This window comes from Sturnira hondurensis, unplaced genomic scaffold (assembly GCF_014824575.4).
Source record: "Sturnira hondurensis isolate 20B ecotype Veracruz unplaced genomic scaffold, ASM1482457v3 Scaffold0006496, whole genome shotgun sequence".
Classification (NCBI taxonomy): Eukaryota; Metazoa; Chordata; class Mammalia; order Chiroptera; family Phyllostomidae; genus Sturnira; species Sturnira hondurensis.
In genome coordinates, this window is record NW_028079127.1 from 25,031,990 (window position 1) to 25,054,136 (window position 22,147).

The following is a 22,147-nucleotide window of genomic DNA, read 5'->3' on the forward strand; positions in this document are numbered from 1 at the left end:
ATTTCCCTCCTCTGACCTTCCATTTGTCTATTTTTAAAAGACATGTTTTTCCAAGCCACCAGAAGTTTCTATTGGCAGCCAGACAGCAGTTACACTGCAGTAGAAAAGGACTAGAAGTTGTTGGGAAAACTTTTCCTCTTTTCCAAATTAAAATAAAAGAAAGGAAAGTACATGCTACAACAGAAAATGATAAATTATCATTTATGCTGTCTTTGTTTGGACTATTTTACCTCTCAGAGAATAATAACCCTGTGGAAACTAAGAATCATCACCTTTATAACTTCTCTTGATGTGAATATTTTAATAGTGAGACATCAACATATAAACTACACTGAAACCTTGCCATGACAAGCCCATCCAAGCAACTGAATTATGTAATTGTCCAGTAGGTTTTAAGAGATTGGTCAAAACATCTCACAACTAACTCCTTACCCTTTGACCTCCAACTCTAGGATATAAGTCAAAAAGGATCTACATTATACTGTAAATTATTCATGTATATTAAGTAGGAAACACCAAACAGAAATTCAAATGAGCAATTTCCTCCCTCATCAGAATTCCTTTCTACCACACAAGCATGGCTTCTATTACTTTATTGTATAAAATATCATTAATCTATTGGTCTCGGTCACTAGAAAAAGCTAGAGCTACCCATTACAAAAGATCAGCACCATCAATAGGGCTTCTGAAATGCACAACTTTATCCACTATGTACTGTGCACCAAAAAAGGATCTAAAGTATCTAATAAGATTGTAATGATTTTAAGCAAAGAGAATTTAGCTTGTTGATCTCTTTAAGCACTCATTATTTGTAAGGTATATTTAAAAACATTATGCTAAAGAAAGAAACATACAAAAACCTAAAAAATAACAACATGAAGCTGTAAACTTGAACAAACTCTTCTGCTTTCAAATGTTTATCTACTTCAAGAAGACCATAATACACCCTTAAAGCCAAACACTTCAAACAAAACAGTGGTGATCATCAACATAACTTAAAATAAGACTTACATGAGATGGGTTGAAGATAGAACAAAATTAAGAAGTTGAAAGCATCATCCCTAAGGGAATCAGGTTTTTAAGATTTTATTTTTTAAAGTCACAGGTCAGACAGATATCAGACACAGAAGAGTACATACTCCATGATTCCATTCATATTACATTTTATAACAGGCAAAAATAAAGTCATCATAGAAAAATCAGTGGAAACCTGAAACTATGGGTGACTAGTAGACTATAAGAGGGCACAAGAGAATCTGTGGGTAATGGAACTGTCCCATCAATGGATTGTGGTGGTAGCTACATGACTGTATACACTTGTTCTAACTCATCAAATTGTTCATTTAAAACAGGTACATTAGCCCTAACTGGTGTGGCTCAGTGGACTGAGTGCCAGTCTGAACCAAAGGGTCACCGGTTCAATTCCCAATCAGGGCATATGCCTGGATTGCAGGCCAGGCCCCCAGTGCGCGGCCCATAAGAGGCAACCACACATTGTTTCTCTCCCTTCCTTCCCCTCTCCCTAAAAGTAAATAAATAAAATCTTTAAAAAAATAAAACAAAACAGGTACATTTATTACATTTAAATTATACCTCAATAAAGTTGACTTTTTAACAAAGTGTTGCTCTGACAACATCCACACTCACCCCATTTTCTTTCTAAGCATTACAGAAATAGCCTACACATACCTGAAGCTGTGCCGCAGCATGGTGGTACCCACCATGCTGAAGAAAAGATGCTTGCAATCACATCAGGTGGAAAAAGCGTCACATTTCTCTGAATCTGAAGTAAATTTAACACTAATGCCAGAAATACGCCAATAAAAAAAAGCACTACTCCTCGAATCATCAAATTTACACTCCGGCTAGTCACAGACGAGATATAGGGGCCACGCTTTCTGGACCCAGATGACTCTGTCTCCCCTTCTGCCATGGTTTCATAGGTTCAGTAAGCTGGGGGTGGGTGGGGGGGGCTTCCCAGCTGAAAAGGTAATCTGTGAAAGGTGATCTGTGAATCAAAGTAGATTGGCGTTTCAATAGTACCACATCTTGTCCTAAAAATGGGACCTACCAGAAATCCTGCAAGAGATAAGAAAAAAAAAATCAATGTGGGTCTAATACTGAATAAATGATTATACAATTTTCCCAAGTTCAATACTAATTAATTTAAAAGAACAAATAGTGAATTAACAATCATATAGTTATTTAAATTGTTACTAAACAAAATAATTTAAACCTCTCTGAGGTTTAAAACAATTTCTATATGAATGATGTAATTTTTTAACATTTACTACAACAGAATAAATAACTTAAGAGACAAAAGCAAGAATAATAATAAGAACAACTTCCCCCACCTCAGAGAAAAGTAGAACAGGTTATATGAGACACTTCCATTAGAATCTGAAAGATCAAAATTCAGATTTCTGTTTCTTATACCTAAATCTTTACACTTCACAGAAAAATAAATTTATATTTTACAGAAAATTTACACATTCTGACTGAAATGTTGAATTGTTCACAATAAATTGTGACTTGCCCATGAGGATAACCTTTAGTGGAGGACAAAATGTGTTTTAGTGTTTAATGCTATCTGAATTTCTGTACAAAGTGTCTTACCAAAAGAAGACCACCACTCAGTCACCTACACAAATAACCAAGCCCAGAAACCAGACCTGACCTGTTCTCTCCAGATCCACAGCTGTGTCCCAACCCCGCCTTGACACAATCCACCCTTGTTGTAATCATGGGAGCTTTTGTGAGAAAGCTGGAGCAGGAGGCAGAAGAAAGGAAGCTAAGAAAATGAAGAATAACTTAGATTCTAATGAAGAAGCTAGATTCTAATGAATTTTATCCACAAAGATCCTGACTTCTAAAAGCTAGAACTTTGCTAGTATAATCAGTGTAGGTATGTGTTCACTCCTCTAACCAAAGTAATCTTTCTTTTTTGTTTAAGATAACATTTGTGGCTTTCTATGAACTGTTGAAAGCACTCAACATATGGTCCAACTCTCATAGTAACCCTAAAAGGTAAATGCGATTATTATGTCCATTTTATAGGTGAGACAAGAAAGCCAAAACAGTTAAGTCATTTAACCAAGTTTATACCCCTAATAAGAGGCTGAGCTAGAATCCAAACCCATGCCATCTCGCTCCAAAGCCCTCATTTTAATCATGAAATTCCACCCAAAGTGTGTTTTCTGTAAGTATTATCATTTTTAATGGGAAAATACTATATATACTATTTTTGTAACTTATTTTTATCCCACCCAACAATAACATATCTTGGATATTATCACAAGTCAGCACATAAATGATGTTTCCCTTGAATCTCAAAGCAGTTTATTTAAAAGGTTAGGATGGCACTTCTAGCAGCTATCTTATAATATGTATAGTGCTTTATGAATTATTAACTTTTTACACAGGTCCCATTCACTATTAAGTCTCCACTGTGCCTACGTATCCAGAAAGGTGCCTGCCTAGACCACAGTGGGAACTCTATATATTCATACTTGTTTAAAGAAATTGGGTTAATTCTTTTTGAATCAAACTCCGTGGGCTAAACAGGCCTTTTGGAAAGTAAACTGAGAACTTGATCATCATTTAAAATACTGTATTTTGCCATGTATAACGCACACTTTTTTGCCCTAATTTTCAAGGGAAAAATAAGGATGTTCATTCTACATGGGTAGTACTGATTCGTGTGCATTATACATGTGCAGTGCTAAAACCGTGGGTGCGTATTACACACAGGACCACATTATACGCAGGAAAGTATAATACATTTCCTCTTGAGTTTCCAAGTTTCAAATTACCTTACAAATGAACTTTAGAACAAAACCCATATGTGAACTGGCAAGAAGGGGTACTGCCTTTAGAAATAATCAGTATGAAAATATCTGTTAAGTACTAGCAATTTTCACAGCCTATCAGTTTCATATGATACAAACAGACAACACACGTCTTACTAAGCCTCTGCCACACCCAAAGCTCTGTATTCAACAATCAATGGAGGAATTCTGTCCTCAATCCAGTCCTCACAAACCTACTTAGTCTATAGCATGACTAAACTCTCAGCAGGGGTGTCCAATCTGTGGCCTGCAGGCTGCATGAGGCTAAGGGTGGCTAGGAATTTGGCCCAACACAAAATCATAAATTTACTTAAAACACTGTAAGAATTTTTTTGTGATTATCTGTCACAATGTATTTAATTCGTGGCCCAAGTCAACTCTTCTTCTAGTGTGGCCTACAAACACCAAAAAATCGGATACCCCTGCGCAGGTTAGAGGACTAGAGAAAATGGTACATGTTACAGCTGATTCATGGGAAAACAGACTCTGAACACCATTTGAAAATGCCCAGAAAACATCTCCTCCTGACCTGGTCTCACAGACCGTTCCTTGCTGTAGTATGCAGCATGTCAGCAAGTCATGTGTCCTAGTCACTTAAGCAAGTGAATTCTTCATCTTCATTATCATCATCATCACTATTGATATAGCACCCATTTACAGAGGGCTAGTCCATGCCAGACATACAGTAACTCTAATCTTCAAAATAACCCTAAACATAAGTATTATCATCCTCATTTTATAAATGAAGATATTAAGTCAAAGAGATTTAGTAACTTGCTTATAGTCACATGATATGCAATATTAAAACTGAGATTTTTCCTTACATCTGTCTGATTCCAAAGCCCTTTCTCTCCCCTCTAAACCTTGAGTCTCCTTCCAGCCTAACTCCTCCTTGCTCCTATAGACCTAACTCCTGGGTCTATATAAGAGGATTTGGTCACTGAAAAGATGGATATGAAGCAGGGTAGTAAGAAGCTAAGAAAATCCCTTGGCCATTGAAATGAGGAAACTAAGACAGAAGCTGATTCTTTTTTTTTAAGGTTTTAAAAAATTTTACAAAGATTTTGTTTACTTATTTTTAGAGAGAGGGGAAGAGAGAGAGAAAGAGAGGGAAAGAAACCTCAGTGTGTGGTTGCCTCTTGCACAACCATGACCCAGGCTCCTGTCTGCAACCCAGGAATTCACCCTGACTGGGAATCGAACCAGTGACACTTTGGTTTGTAGGCCGGCACTCAATCCACTGAGCCACACCAGCCAGGGCAGAAGATGATTCAAACTGGCCACATCCAAAACCCTTATCCACATGCCTCCTTCTCTCCCTTGCAGGACCACTCCCTTAAGCATTAAGCTCACAGAACAAGGAAGTTCTGAGAAGCATCAAATAATCTTAGGAACAAAGCCTTGAGTTTGTTAACAAAAACTCTGTCTCTGTCGCCGCAGCTGTATTTCAGCTCCAGGCCCAGAAAAACAACAAAACCAGATAAAGCAACACCATGAATGACATGGCCATTCATGTCAGGACCAAATGTAATGACTAATGAAACCTACCCCAGAACTGACCAATCAGTAGAGACCACGATCCTAAAAGAACACACCTAGAAAGTTCATAAATATTCTATTGAGGTCTTCCCCTGATGTCTCCCCTGAAATTCCCACCTTTAGAAAACGGATAAAAACCCCAAAGACAAAGAACCCAGTGCATGCTCTCTCACTGGGGCAAGTCCATGACTCCTTCCCACCACTTTCTTCTCTCAGGTGTGCATACCTTTGCTTTCTTTCCTCTAAGATACAAGGGCCCTTCTTTTTCCTCTGTAACTTATTTCCTGAGTCCACGCAGCCCAGCTGGCTCACTTCTTCTACCTGTGACTTTCTAAATAATCTTCTTGCACTAGAGTTCTCGGCTCTGAATTCTTTCTTTCCTGAACTCATTAACCAAGGTCTAACACTGCTGCTAACAGATAGACATTAGAAAACAATCTCAACTATAATACATTCTCAAGGTATTAATGCCAATATAAGTAGGTGGCTATATAACACAAAGACCATGAGAATAAATGTACGAACATCTTGAAATTTTCTTTCAGTCTGCAGGCCAGCACTCAGTCCACTCTGAGCCACACTGGCCAGGGCAAAATTTTCTTTAAATGTACTAGATCAAGGAGTAAAAAAAATAAAAAAAAATGTTTTAAAGAAAAAAAAAATCATATTGCCAACTTTACAGACTGCATTAGACCAACAGTAGACTCTTTACTTTCCAAACTGCTAGTAGACATAGTAAACCCCCTTTTTTGCTATTAAAACAACTAGTTTACCCTTGTACAACACAGGGGATAGGGGTGCTGTACTTGCAGTTGAAAGTCTGTGTATAATTTCTGACTCTCCGAAAAACTTAACTATAGTTGACTCTCAGTATCCACAAGGGATTGGTTCTAGGACTGCCCAGATACCCAAATCTGCAGATGTTCACGCTCCTTACATAATATGGCATCCAGCAAAGCATACAGTCAGTTCTCACAACTGTGGATTCCCAAACAAGGACTGGAAATATCATTTTCAATCCATGGTTGATTGACTCTGTGGATGGGAAACCCACAGTACCAAGGCCAAATGAATTTTACTGGGGGGGGGCGGGGGAGGGAGGAATCTGAATCTGAATGGGCTCACGCAGTTCAAACCCATGTTGTTCAAGGATGAACTGTACACACATTTTAAGTTACCCAAACTGCTCTAGTAAATCATTTGTTCATGCAGTTATTTCAGTTGTGATAGGCCCCATCTCACAATCACTCACCAGTGGCTGTCAAAAGGCTTTGTAATTTGGGGCTGGATGATCCCTTGTTGTGTGAAACCTCCCTAAACATTGCAAAACACTAGGCATCCCTGGGATCCCACTAGATGCCACTGTATGCCTCTTCCCCAATTTGAGACAATTAAAAATGTCCCTGCAGATTTCCAAATGCCCCCAGAGATGCAATACTCTCTACTGAGAACCAATAATTGCTAGAGACTCTTTCCTCATTCTATTTCAAGGCTGCTAGAGACTTTCTAAACTGCTTATGTTATTCTGCCACAGCTGTTTATTCAACCTTTCCTAGTAGTGCTTGTTTATAGTTTCCTCCTTCACCCCAAAAGTTTTGTTTAAAAATAGTATAACATTTCTTTGATGTTAATTTGAATGAATTTTTTAAAGATTTTTTAAAAGTCTAAAAACCTAATTTTCTGATCACATAATAGTACATAATTACTGTAGACAAAAATAAAAGTTAAATGCTTTAGAATCACAGTATCCTAAAATTTAAGAAATGACAGTGAAATGGGTGATCATCCATTCCAAGGGGTATGTGAGCCTAAAGCAGAACAAAAAACAAACAAACAAAAAAGTTGTACATATGTGCACTGTTCTGGGAAGAGAGTTTTGCAGGGTATATCAATTACTCAAAAAATCCAAAATCCAAAAGAAGTTAAGAACCAGTGATCTAACTGTTCTCTCATTTTACTGGCAAAGCAAATGAGACCCAATGTGGTCATGTGAAATGCCAAGATCAAGACTGTGTTCTACTGGATCTCACTACCACAAACATGTAAAGCGAATTCTTGGAAATGGCCATACTCATCACAGGGATAAGAAATTCCACCAGGCCATTCAATCTCTACTGTGGAACAATTAAGTTACTGAAAAAGAACATTGTTTATAATATTAGTCATACAATAGGGGAGTGGGTTATTTTATTTTTTTGTCTCCTCTACTCTTTATCTATTATTATAAATTTGTGAGTATACACTTAAAATTTAGATAAACAGTGTATTTTGTTAAATAATGATATAGTCTTGGCTTAGTTAGGAGCAGGTGAGCATCTCTAACACAAAATTCTCTAGAAAAATATTCAGTCATATTACAATTATAGGATGTGGATTTTTAAAATAAATATATGTGGTGTAGTTACCATAGAAGTTTTTTTTGTGGTGAAGGCTGGGGGGAGGGGTGGAGACTGGGTCAAGGGGGAAAAAGTGGGAGAAAATTGGGGACAGCTGTTATAGCGTCAATGATTAAAAAAAGGGCGTGGATTATTTTAAAGTGAAAGCTCTTCGAATAAGTATTCCCTAATTTGTTTTACGATTATGTGTTAAAATTATTTTATTTAAACAAAGCATACACATAGCTTTAAATATTATTAAATCAATGATAAATTTGACTCTCCACAATTAAAAAATAACTATATTTGAAAAATTTTGATTACTCAAGAAACACTTTGCTGATCAGGAAAGAAGTCTCTGGTATAAAGATACCCTTTAGAGGATAATATCTCAATAGATTCTTAACAGTAGGCGTGGTAAGAAGGCAGGTGTTTTTAATCCCCACTTTATAAAATAAAATAGGTTAAGTAACTTTCTGAGACCATAAAACTGTTACCAGTTAGTACCAGTATTAGCCTCAAGCATTCTGGTTCCATGTCCAGAGCACTTCCCATTTCACTTGCCTCCATCTACAAACACCACACAAAAACAATTTAAGTGCTACACAAGAAACAGTTTTTTGGCCCTGGCTGGTGTAGCTCAGTGGATTGAGCACGGGCCTGCAAACCACACGATCGCGGTTCAATTCCCAGTCAGGGTACATGCCTGGGTTGCAGGCCAGTTCCCAGTTCCTGGCAGGGGATGCACGAGAGGCAACCATACATTGATATTTCTCTCTCTCTCTCTCTCTCTCTCTCTCTCTCTCCCCTTCCCTTCCCCTCTAAGATAAATAAAATCTTTTTTTAAAAAAAGAAACAGTTTTTAAAGTCATGTTGATAAACTACTGTTAATACCAAAATAAGTTTTTTTTTAAACCAACAAAGAAAAAATTCCAGAGGGCACGAAAAATCCTACCTTGAGCCCTGATCTACAATTTTTATAAAGTACATTACTGAACAAAAAGAAAAACAGTACAAATAGTTTGGATAAACAACAAATCATCAAAACTGGGAAGACATTATTCCAGGTACATGACTACCTGTAAGTGGATTGATATTAATTACTTCTAGATAAATAAGTGAGCATTACAAGTGATTCTTCACTTTGCGAATGAGAATCAAAATTGGCATTTGCCACTAAAACAGTTTCAGGCAATAAGCTATTGAAAGCAAACACACAAATAAAATTTCCTAGTGACGTTATGAACCAGTTGCATCTAACAATTCCAACAACCCCTAAAATCAAACAAGATCATTTACTACCAAATGACTGGTAGTCACAGAAGTATGTTCGCTCTCTCTGATTATTACCCCTCTCTTCAGGTGCTTCGATCACAGAGGCTACTCAATAGTTAAATTAAATTACTACCTCACATCTTTTTCATCATACGACTCTTAATTAGAATGGCATTCTCAAAATAGAATAAGCATTAGCATTAGGAAAAGCACACTTAAATCAATGAAAAAAATAACTCTTCTTAAATATAAATACACACATGTGAGTCACAGGCTATACATACTAAAAACTTCCAGGAAGAAAAATGTTTGCCTTGAAGACACTGAAACTCACCTTTCCTCTTCACATTAAAATCCAAACACAGAAAACATTAACCAAGCAGCATTAACATTCCATTCCTGCTTTTAAATGTCAAATTTCACTCTCTAAAAATATTCCTACACCATTTGGGAATAATTTTCTGGTAACAATGAAAACAAGCTGTCTTTAAACTTCTGAGTTACATTTTATTTTTTCCTTTTCAGCCCACAATATGTAAAAGCAACAATTGTCAGTTTAAAAAAGAATCAATCTCTTTCCCAAATGTACCCAATTCACAGCTTGGTCACTTTATAGCAAATATCGACTGAGAACTCTAACAAAACACACTACTAGACATAATGTCCAGAGAAAGAATGACAGCGGAAAGTAGAAAGACTACATGGTTATTTTTTCTTCCTGTGGGAACCCTATTAGTGTCAGCATCTTCTTCGTTTTCACAAAGTGGCTTATATCAAGTACAAACCCAAAGGCTGGGAAACACTAACTATTGCTTGGCTGCCTTCATTCTTCCTGCATCCAGGATTGCCTGGAAGTGCCTTCCCTGCAATCCTCAGCTCCACTGAAATACTGATCTGGGTCATTTCCAGTGACCCAGATGTCAAGTCTATCAATTCCTTCTTAAACGATTTCTTCATCAATCCTAAAAAATAGCAAGCTCTTCATGGTATATTTTCAGATCTGGCTAACACTTTAATAATTTCTTTCCAACACTAACTGGGCATTTGTCCTTGTCACTTTTAGCACCCTCTCCCTGTCCCCCATCATCCACACTGCCTCCCTTTTCCAGACAGCTATTCTCCATTGACCAACTCTAAAATAGCGCAGAGTTATATCACCAACCGACTTCTGGGTCTCGGCGAGAATTCTCTGGCATACCCACACCTACTCCAAAGGTTTCCAATTCCAATCCTAAATGCCAAAGCCCCACTCCTCAACCCAATGTCAACACTGCCATCCTGTAGATTCCAAACCTACTGCAATATCTACCTTTTTGGATCCACCGCCCTCCCAAACCTGAGTCTCCCTGGCTACAAGCCTCCCAAGTCCTGACCGCTGCTCACCGACCTTCTCCGCCCCCATCAGATCTCCAGGGTCGCCCTTCCCGCCGTCCTCCAGCCTTCTTTCCTCCACGACACTCTTTCACTGTCTGGGGAGCCTCGGCTACTCCTATTACCTCTCCCCAACCCCGCTGTCCCCTTGAACCTCGCCGACCAGTCTCCAGGTGAGTGGAACTCCTCGGCCTTCAGGCCCCATCTGGAGTCCTGGCTCCCCGCCCTTGGCAGCAGAGTTCCTAGAATGCAAAATCGCCAGCAGCTCCTCTTCCCGAAGGCCACCCACTTCCTCGGGCCACTTCCCTCAGGATCAAATCGCTGGCGCTTCGAAGGAAAACCCCAACTCACCCCCGCCTCCGCCATCTTCTGGGACCGGTCCCGCCCCCCCCCCCTCCGCCTCTTCCTATTCTCCTCCCACAAGCCTCCTTCCTTTTCTCCTCAGAGCTCCGCCTGAGCTCTACTGCGCCTGTGCAGTCGACGCAGACGCGCCCCGAAGATCGGGGCAGCAAAGATTCCGGTTCTGACTTGCCTAGTGGGTAGACCCGCGAACCCAAGCAAAAGGGTTTCCGGCCCGCGCGAAGTTGACGGTCGGTGGTAGGCGTAGACGGTCTAGGTCTTGGGAGGGTGCCAGATCAGCTCTTACTTGCTGACTAGGCCGTAGTGGTTTGTGACGAGTGCCCAGACCTTGTGGGCAGTGTAAGGTAATGTGCAGACACACGCATGCTCTTTCGAAGGCGCCCCTGTCAGCATTGCCCTCGCCTCGGGGCTGAATGGAGGGCTTCTGGAGTGCCGGCCGCTGGGTTCTCCCACTAAGGATGCAGACTGTACCTTTGTGCTTTTGCTGGGCACTGCTGTTTACCTTTTTTCCTTCCTCAAAACGGTTGTAATCTGGCCACATCCATATTATTGTACTCCTGATAAATAAGTTCCAGTGTTCTGTATTTTCCTTTTCTGTAAACGTCTCAAACTGTTCCTATGAAAACCGTGTTACCTGGTCGAATCTGCACAATGATTGTCAGTCTTCATAAGGTGATGTGGAATGGATGTGGTCCGGTTACAGTGGGCTGAGGAAAGTTTTAGATGAAATTTGGGCCTAGAATAATTGCTTAAAAGCTTTGCAAAGGAGTGTCAATCGGTGTAATTCCTTTGTTGTTATTACTTTGAACTGGTAAGTGATAAGATGGATTTTTATGTTTCTGACCTTTTTAGTGGTACATTTATTCATAAAATTGAAGGAGAAATTAAATTTATATGACCTTGTTTCAGTAATGTTTCCTATAGCTCTCAAATTTCCCTTTTGTAGGGAAATTTCATTTATTTATTTATTTATTACACTACCAGTTAAAAATAAATAAGTAAATAAAATCTGAGCTGATCACATACTAAATAGATGAGGAATTTAAAAGAATCACCCCGAAAATACACAACTTAATGGAGACAATAAATCTCAAATTAATCGATGACAGAATGTAAATTGACTAAGAACTTTGAGAAATCACCACTGCTTTTGATTACGTTGAAGTTGGTGTAATATGGCCAATAGAACATTGATGAAGGATTCTTAAAACCTGGTGCTGTGACAGGAAGTGCATATTCAGGTACAGTAAATTCATTTTTAGGATTCCTTTCTCATTTATAAAATAAAGAATTAATCTAGATTATTTCTAGGGCCCTTTTCAGAGGCAAAACTATCAACAATTTGATAAATCTGTGACTTCAGAGAAAGTTTTTTCTCTTAACCATACACGTTTGGTCTTCCAACTGAGTAGGCAAAGAGGTAAACTAGAAAACAAACCAAAAAAACCCTCTCTACTTAGCTAATACAAACACCCACATGTTTATTTGCCTTGTTGAAATAAGATAGTTAGACTAACAATTGCACAGGGGTTGATTACTAAGCCTTTAGTAAGCTTCTAAGAATCCTGGACTTGGATGGATGCCTAACTCAAAAACATCCAGGATAAAAAAAAAAAAAAAAAAAAGTATGGACACCCTGGCTGGTGTAGCTCAGTGGATTGAGCACAAGCCTGCGAACCAGAGGATTGCGGTTCGATTCCCAGTCAGGGCACATGCCTGGGTTGCACGCCAGTTCCCTGCAGGCCATTTCCCAGCAGGGGACGCACAAAAGGCAACCATACATTGATATTTCTCTCCCTCTCTCCTTTCCCACTAAAGATAAATAAATAAAATCTTTTTAAAAAGTACGGAGATATTTATCATTTTTGTAGCACCTGTCTCAATTTAAAATTATACATTACATATTAACTGTTTACTGCATGTTTCCCCAACTAGACTGCAAACTGCAAAAGAGTAGGAACCTTGTTTTGCTTTCCTTAGGAGGTCCAGTACCAAGTGTTTGGATGTGCTAGGTGTTTAGGTGATAGCTTTTGAGGGGTGAATAGATTAATAAATGATCCTCTTGTAACCTTGAAAAGACAAAATCCCTTGACTACTTTTGTGTTCCTCCCAATATGGATGCCCTCATCAGAACACGACAACAAAAACCGAAAACCAAATAAGTAGGATTAAGAGTAGTGTTTGAGGTTCTACCATGGTTAAAAAAGTATTTTTATGAAGCCTTCTTCGACAACCAGTATTTGTCCTACAGTATCATAAATAAATTTGTCTTAGAATCTGCACTGTCCAGTAGGGCAGGCCCTAGCCATGTGCAGTTTATTTATGTTAATTAGAACAAAATAAATTTAAAATTCAATTCCTCAGTCACACTGGCCACATAACAAGTGTGCAAAAGCCCCACATGGACACTTCCATCATCACATGAAGTTTTACTGGAAAACACTGTATGATTTATAGAAATCATGTATGATATAAATCATTATAGATTTATATAAATTTAGCTTTCTCAAAATGCTGATGAGGTTAGAAGAAAATCAAGAAATGGAGGTGAAATGAAATCATTACCTACCAACAATCAGGCCACCTAAAATTTATAAGGTCTTTTAGCATATTGGAGACAATTAGGTAATGCAAAGGAGTTCAGTAGTTTTAGTTTTACTTTGGGAAAAGTTTGAGTTAGGGTAATCTTAGGTTTTACCTGGTACCAACCTCTTCCAGAGGGATGTGTCAATTTCAAAAACCAGTTTGGTTTTTCAACAAGAACCATGAGTATGTCGCCTATAGAAAGTCTGGTATATAATGTGGAACAGGTTATAAAGAAAAACCCTCATGCTGAAAACAAAACTGTTTGTTGGAATATATTTTAAGTATCACCAAAGGGCTGAAAAAGTGAAGAGGGATTACAAAGCCAAATCTAAAGGAAAAAGTGAACGTAGTAAGGAAGGCACTCCTACCATGAAATTTTTTACTGATTGGGAAATATTGGAATTCTGCTTTGACAGATTTTTTTCAGACAAGAAAACAAATATAAAATTGTTGGGCCTGCTAAACTTGGGATTCACAGGCCTCAAATTTTAAAGGCAGGACCCCAAAGTACAGCACCATTAGAGTAATATGAAGTATACCACTCCCACATCGTAGAATGACCGGAGCTGAGAGAAATAAAAGCTTAAAAAATAAGTACCTGCGGAAAAGTGGCCACAAGCTGAACTTGGATATTTGCATTGCAAATTCACAACCCAGCTCAGTAAATACAAAAACTTCCTGTCTTTAATTTTGTTTAAAATGGTTTTAGACTGATAGGATCCAAAATGCCTGTGAAGTGAACCCTTCTAAATATTGTGTCCAGTCTTATACAAATATCTAGCTCACAGTTAATACATATGCATGTTTCCTTTGTAACATTCACCTTACCAGGTCTCTACAGCTTTTAACTTATTTGTCATAGACATAAAACTGCTCTTTTATATTTTCAGTACATCAATTTCATTTATAATTTTGTATTACAATATGTAATTACAAGGACACAACTGGCAACAATCACAACAGACTTTTAATAGACACACAACTTAGTTGCTGGGCTGCAAGAGCATGGGGCAACTAGCTCCGGGAATAAATAGATTCCAGCAGGGAAAAGAGGCTGTTGTTTTAAGCACAGGACCATCTTACATCTGTCAGTGATGTGAGATAGACAAGAGAGGCTCACAGAGAGGAAGGGCTTGCCCAGGGTTTACTAGTAGTTGGGTCAAAATAGATATAAGATCTTTTGATTCCCAATCCAGTGATTTTTTTTTTTGCAAAGGACCATATTTTTTAGATTGTGTAAAATAAAATTTTTTCTGTTGTATTAATTGAATGGACTCTGAGATGGTAATGGATAATTCTTGGTATATTTGTAGATAATGGTTTTATACATTTCCTTGATAATATGCCCATAATATTCAGTATTACTTATGATCTTGTAATTCTCTATACTGAGGTCACCACCATTCAGTAGTAGTTTACAAATGTGAGGCAGTTTCCTGTTAGGAATGCTTATCTTCTTGGATGTAAATTCATTAAATGTTTTCTGCTATTACTGACCTGATTTTAATTTTTAAATCAATGACAAACTCTATACCACATTCAAACAAACTGAAAAAGAAGAGTGAGGGGAATGACAGGTGCTTATAAATCAATTTAGTCACAAGCAGGCAAACTAACCTGAATTGTCACGGTTGCATTGCTGCAATCTGTGATTATCAGTAAGATCAATGCTGGTTTCAGGGGGAAAAAAAACATGGCCAAAGGCGGGACTGGTTGTGGCTGGATGGGGAATAGAGCAGGTTGAACCTCCACAGCTCTGAAAGAAGAAAGCAGTGAAAAGGGCATTCACCTTTAAAGGGTGACCTTGGTGCACCCCTTTCAGGGTGCTTTTTGAGTCAGTAAGGAAGCAGTGATGACTAAAGTCAATAAATTGAATGTATATAAAGTCAATGGTCCCTGTAAGGTTTGGCATGTATCGTCAGGCAACAAATAAACTAAATAAAGCCCAAACAAGGTCACCATGGATGAGCAAGCAAATGCAGAACAGCTCTAAGACAGAGTCCCTGAGGTATAAAACATCGAGGTGAGAAGACAACTGGAAAGATTATAGACTATAAACTATTGTCTGAGAGGTGATAATAGAGACCAAGGATAAAGAGGCAATACTAGCTGTTATTACAAGGGCCCACACAATTTGAGGTCAGAAAACAAGGTGTTCTTTAAAAGACTTTTCTCATGCTAATTCAGCTCTGTGACTCATTCAGATTGAATTTCCTCGAATATGCCAACTCTGCGTGTGAGTGTGTGTGTGTAGAGGTGTGTGTGTAGAGAGAGAGGTTCACAAAGCAGAGGATTTTATCTGATAATAGATGGAGGACCCAAAAGATCCAATAGTTAAAAACTTTCCAAGAGACCTATGTATAAGGCTAGATGATATAATACACATAAAGCATACTTATAGAAACTCGGGCTTGAATTTAGATTTCTTTTGAAATCTAATTTGATTTCTTGGCAAATCTAAAAATCTGATTTCTTCAGATTTGCCAAAAGCAAAAGAATTTTCCATAGAAATAAAGCATTTGAATTGATTTTAAGTTTAATTTCTTTGGGATTTGAGGATTGATTTTTAAAGGCTAGAAATTAATGCTCTGATAATGATTACAGAGAATAAAAAACATAAACTTTTCAGAAGCAGATCTTAGATTTATACAGTTAATTTTAGTATTGACGTAAGATAGAACCATACAAGACATTCCAAACTGAGACACAGTATGTATAGCTAAATGATGGCTTGGAGAGTCCTAGTGATGCTTATTAGTTTCAGAGGGTTTATCAGACACTTAAGCTCCAGTAGATCCAGTAGCTCTTCTGTTAGCTGAAAGATTGATACAATGTCCTCTCCTAGAGCTCAGTTCTATTTTAGGAAGGCTGGGGAAGTGGGAAAGGATACCCTGTTTAGAATGAGGCAGACCCGGTTTCCAGTCTTTGCTCTTTGTTAATCTGCTGGGCAAGCTACTTCTCTGAGCCTTCATTTCCTCATCCTTAAAGTACTTTTTGTTATAGGGATACATCTGATGAAGTCAAAACAAGTTGTAGTTTTGTGGGTGTTATTAATCATTTTGATATTCTTCTTGACAAATGACCTTCTTATTTCTGTTGAATGCCTCCAAGATTAGGAATTCATCACCTCTTGAGGTAACTATTTTCATCTTTACATAACTCCATATATGAGAAAGGTTTTCCTAGAGTTCATCTGTACTCAGCTCCTTTATGGCACCCGCCCCTTGACTCCATTATCACATGATAACCCTTAAAGTTCTTTTTTTAATGTATTTTATTGATTATGCCATTACAGTTTTCCCATCTCCCCCTTCACTTCGCTCTACCCTGCACACCACTCCCCCACCATTCCCCCCTTTTGTTCATGTCCATGTGTCACAAGTTCTTTAGATTCAGTATTTCACATAGTATTCCTGCCCTCCCCCTATTTTCTACCTACTATCTATGCTACTTATTCTCTATACCTTCTCCCCCCTTCTCCTCTTCCCACTCCCCTGTTGCTAACCCTCCATGTGATCTCCATTTCTGTGGCCCCACTCCTGATCTAGCTATCTGCTTAGTTGCTTTTATTTTAGGTGTGGTTGTTAATGACTGTGAGTTTGCTGTCCTTTCACTGTTCATGTTTTCATCTTCTTTTTCTTAGATAAGTTCCTTTAACATTTCATATAATAAGGGCTTGGTGATGATGAATTCCTTTAACTTGACCTTATCTGAGAAGCACTTTATCTGTCCTTCCATTCTAAATGAAAGCTTTGCTGGATAGAGCAGTCTTGGATGTAGGTCTTTGGATTTCATGACTTGGAGTACTTCTTTCCAGCTCCTTCTTGCCTATAAGGTCTCTTTTGAGAAATCCGCTGACAGCCTGATGGGAACTCCCTAGTAGGTGACTGTCCCCTTATCTCTTGCTGCTTCTAGGATTCTCTCCTTCATTTTAGTCTTGGCTAATGTAGTGATGATGTGCCTTGGTGTGTTCCTTCTTGGGTTCAACTTCTTTGGGACTCTCTGAGCTTCCTGGATTTCCTGGAAGTCTATTTCCTTTGCCAGACTGGGGAAGTTCTCCTTTATTATTTGTTCAAATAAGTTTTCCACTTGTTCTTCCTCTTCCCCTTCTGGTACCCCTATAATTCGGATGTTGGAATGTTTCAAGATGTCCGGAAGGTTCCTAAGCCTCTCCTCATTTTTTTGAATTCTTGTTTCTTCCTTCTTTTCTTTCTTTTTTTTTAAAGGTTTTATTTATTTATTTTTAGAGGGGAAGGAGAGAGGGAGAGAAACATCAATGTATGGTTGCCTTTTGTGCATCCCCTGCTGGTAGTTGGCCTGCAAGGAACCGGTTTGCAACCCAGGCATGTGCCCTGACTGGGAATCGAACCGTGATCGTCTGGTTCGCAGGCTTGTGCTCAATCCACTGAGCTACGCCAGCCAGGGCCTTCCTTCTTTTCTGTTTGTTTGCTTCTTTCTTCCTTCTGGTCCACTCCCTTGATTTGAGTCCCAGATTCCTTTCCATCACTATTGGTTTCCTGTGCATTTCCCTTCATTTCAATCAGTTTAGCCTCCATATGTTCCTCTAATTTGTGGCTAAATCAACCATTTCTGTGAGCATCCTGATCACCAGTGTTTTGAACTGTGAATCTGAAAGGTTCACTATCTCTTGGTCACTTAGAATTATAGGCTCTAGGGCTTTGAGCTGTTCTTGAGTCATAATGTTTGGTCTGTTTGTACCTGTTAAGTATTAGGGGCAGAGCCTTAGGTGTTCACCAGGGCGGGGGCGACCCAGTCGCTGGATTGTACACTGTTCGTGGGGGTGGGATCAGAGAGGGGGGAAAATGGCACTTGGCTCCTCTCCACTCTCTCTCAGATTTCTGTCCCCTCTGCGGCTTCCCACAAACAAATTGGGCCCCTCTGGTGCTGGTTCCTGGGTGTGTGGGCCCGTGTACTCTCCAGGACCCTGTGGGTCTCTCCAACGAACTCTCTGTGAGCCTGGGAGTCTCTCCAGGCCCCTCAACACCAAGAAAGTCTTTCCAGTTGGTGCTTTCAGGCTCTAATTCTCATCATTGGTTCCTAGCCTGAGCGGTCTCACTGTTTGCTCCTTCGCTTGGTTTATCTGTGTGCAAATATGTGACCACAGTCAGCCAGCCACCCTGCGCCCTCACTGGGTCCACCCATCGCCACCCCAACGCCTAGGATCCACCGACCACCTCTGCCTCTGCTCCTGGGTCGGTGGACCACAGGATCTTTCCAGCCCGACCCCGCCCCACCACTGACTCCGCCCCTCTTACCGGTCTGGCTGAGTGGTTCGTTGTTGTGGGACTTCCGTACAGTTCAATTTTCACTGTTTTGGCTGCATTTTTGTTACTAAAACTTCGCTGTCTTTAAATTTAGTTGTGGGAGGCAGCATAGTGTTTCCACCTACGCCTCCATCTTTGCCGGAAGTCCCCTTAAAGTTCTTTATTCTTCCTCCCACAGTGCACTCACCAGAGATTCTTGTCCTGTCTAAACATACCCCATTTCTTTTGTCATTTTCTATATGAAGGGTTCTCTTATCCTCTGACCATAATTGTAGTTTTCTTATGGATATACTTTAATCTGACAATATCCTCTCCCCAGAGTCACTTCCAGAGAAAAGAGCTGCATCATCACATCCCTTGTTCTGGATCCCCCTTTTAACACATCCATTTACTATAGCACTTTTGGCAGCTCCATCTCATTATTAAGTTGTTAAATTTAAACAACCTTAAATATTCTTCACGTGCATAAACCACATTTTCTCTATCCCGTTCTTTTATGGTTGTGGTTGAATTTTGGGGTGTTTGGATTTTTCCGTGTTTTCCACTGAGGTTGAGCAGTGGAATAAGAGGGCCTACATAAGAGGGTCTGTGATTTTCCTATTGCATTTCTTCCTTTTAAACCATGTCCTCAGTTACTGCCTATCGACGTCTTTTGGGTACAGATTCCACTATTCTACCTAGTGATGAGCCCTCTCAGCTTTGTGTTACCTTTAGCCTGCATCCACGTGCCATCATGTCATCAAAATTTTATTCCAAGTCCTTAATAAGCATTTTGGGTAATACAGTGCCAAGCACAGAGGCCTATGGTGAGCTCTAGAGGCAGTCCTACCTTTTGCTTGACATAAATCGGTTCATCAAAAAGAACTCTTTGTTTACTATACTCCCAGCTCATATTCAGAGTGTTATCATTAGAGATTGGTAACTCGAAATAGAAATTCAAGCTAACCATTTCATCTTCACTAACTTACACTGACTTCTTTGCTGGCTTGAAAATCATGTCTTTAATGATTTGTTCTAGAAGATTTCCTAGCTATTATCCCATCTCCTAGAGTTTACAGGATTCACCTTTGTTTTGAGAATAAGACATTTATCAGTTTTCAGTCTTCCTTAATTCTTAAGATGTCTCAAAAATGATTGACAGGATTTCCTCTATTTTACCCCAGAGTTCATTCAGTGTCCAAGAAACGTTCTTTATTTTTAAAAAACTGACATTGGTGCTGGCCTTCCCTTTCTGACAGTTTTTTGGCTGGAAAAAAAAAAGCCATAGGAATTAAAGCAGTTAGGGGACCCTACTGTTACAGAACAGTAAGGGCCAAGGTTCGTTACGTCTGCCACCCTATAGGGAAGACATTTCTCAATGTCAGAGATTTGTGAAAAGGAAAGGAAATGTTTATTTAATGTTATATAGACTTAAAGTAGTAACTTAGTGTTTTCATTAAAATATCAGAGTCCTTTAGGATACCCACAGATGCCCACAGTGCTTCCTTCTCCCCCTGCCCTAATTCAGGGTTCTGTAACTCAGGAAAAGAATGAAAAGAAGCACACGTCAGTGTTCCAAGCCACTGGCACCATCAGCTGTATCGCCCTCCAGGCAGGATCTCTAATTAATCCAAAGCCATGTGGCACCTTCTCATGGTCCACTGGCAAGACTTCTTTGTACCCATTTTCCAGGCAAAGTCTCTCCTGCTTCCCAGGCCATGTGGCCAAAGGGAGTGCCCTGAAGCTGTGTGGTTCTCATCTACCAAAGCTGCAGAGGTCTGCATTCTGGCCAAACCATGTGGATCTCTTTTTCCTGCCAAAGCTAAGAGGGGGTCCTCACTCTGCAAAGCCATGTGGCCCTCCCCCCAGTGGCTGCCATGACTGGGTTTAAATCCCTGCGCCAGTCTTCCTCTGTACCCTGATTTTCGACTCTTCCTACAATCAGTGATGCCTGCCAGCATTCCTGTATTATTCCAAGTTTTCTGGGCTGCCATTGTAAGTCTGGGCAGGCATGGCCCCACATCATGGAGCCTATCTTCAACCTCCCACACAGGTGCTGTAACTTGGGGGACATGCCTCCCAGTTAGATTTTGGGGGATAGTGACTTCCATCCTCCTGACTCCAAGCATGGCCGCAGCTATTTAACATATCTAAGCAACCCACCAAAGGCTATAGATATGTTAAATGACCATGCCATAGATTAACTGTAAGGCTGTGGCTATACAAAACAGCCCTGCAAATTCCTGCTTCATGTGTCTCTTCCCCCAACTCACACCTGTGGGGGAAGGGGTGAGGACATCTCATATGTCTCTCCAATATTTCCTAGACACCTTGAGTTCTGGACACCATTCCAAATCCCTATTTGGGGCCCCCCTCTTGGCTGCACCCTGTGTCACTACTTTCCTGCTCTTCTCTTTTAGGATTGTAAGTATAAGGCACTCCTTAAACTCTAGTTACATATCTGTGCAACCTCTGAAAATGTGTTTTGTGTAACTCACCACATCAGTCCCAAACCACTTACATTTGTATTGTTCATAACTTCATTCCAGCATTCTTGCAGTCCATAGTCTGACCTGTTTCCACTCTGATCCTATGATTTATTTTCATCTTTCAATCTACTTCCCTCCTTAGACCTGATACTTCTCATACTTTAAATTTTCTCTTTGCTCCTAATCCTTGCCTGTACTGTTTTGGTCTTTCAATGGTAAATGTCCCACTCCAGCAAATGGGTTATTTCCTTTGGGTGATACACTTTAGTTTAACATTCTTACCAGGTGTTCATTCTAGTTATCCACTGCTGCATGTCAAACCAGGTAGCAACTGCATCACCTTTAAGTCACATGGTGTCACTTTCACCCTACTCTTGGTCAGCTGACCAGTAAATTATGCCCAGATTCAAAGACTTAATTTGCAAACAAGTTTTTAAAATACCACGTGATTAGTGGAGCCCAGTGAACAGAGCCCAGGCACCAAGTAACAAAGGCATTTGCTACTTGTTCTTTCTTTACTTAAGTACACAAGTTATTTTAGATTATTTAAATTTTCATACATCTTCATTCTGGACATTCAACATCTAACATTCTTACAAGCTTGTATTGCTATTTAACCTGGGAACATGATTGCTTGTCTGTTTTCTGTTTGAATTCATCAAAGAGCTTCTTCTGGACTACATCAGTTTATTAGAAGGTCTTCCAGTGCTTGCACCCTGTTGTATTGCCAAAAATTAAACTGTGAGAATACTGAATTCATTTTTTAGCTTCCCTATAAATAGAGTGCTACCAATCCTTTTCTTCTGTCTGCCTACCCCACTTTAACATATACACATATACACACTAGGTATTTGCTTCTTGTTAAGCTTGTCATACCTTCCTTAAGGTAGGGAAGGATAATGGCATGCTTAAGAGCCATGCAGACCAGGCTTTTAATGCCCTTTCTCCCTTACTAGCTATCAGTGTAATCTGAAGAACGTTGCTTTACTTCTTTAAAACTTAGTAAATTTTAAGTGTTTAATGGGATGACAGTGGGATTA

The 22,147-nt window shown here is 39.5% G+C and overlaps 1 protein-coding gene across 5 annotated transcripts in view; it reads right to left on the reverse strand.

The window, feature by feature from the left end:
* The window catches only part of INSIG2 (insulin induced gene 2), a 32,293-nt gene extending 21,474 nt beyond the window's left edge, over positions 1 to 10,819 (reverse strand). The window contains exons 1-3 of one of the 5 annotated variants that reach the window (XM_037049899.1): positions 10,572 to 10,741; positions 2,355 to 2,400; positions 1,690 to 2,079 (exon numbers count right to left, since the gene is read on the reverse strand). In XM_037049899.1, the coding sequence (XP_036905794.1) occupies positions 1,690 to 1,933 (244 nt within the window). In that variant the 5' untranslated portion in view covers positions 1,934 to 2,079; positions 2,355 to 2,400; positions 10,572 to 10,741. The other 4 variants (XM_037049898.1, XM_037049902.1, XM_037049900.1 and 1 more) reach the window with 4 other exon arrangements.
* Positions 10,820 to 22,147: the final 11,328 nt, after the last annotated feature.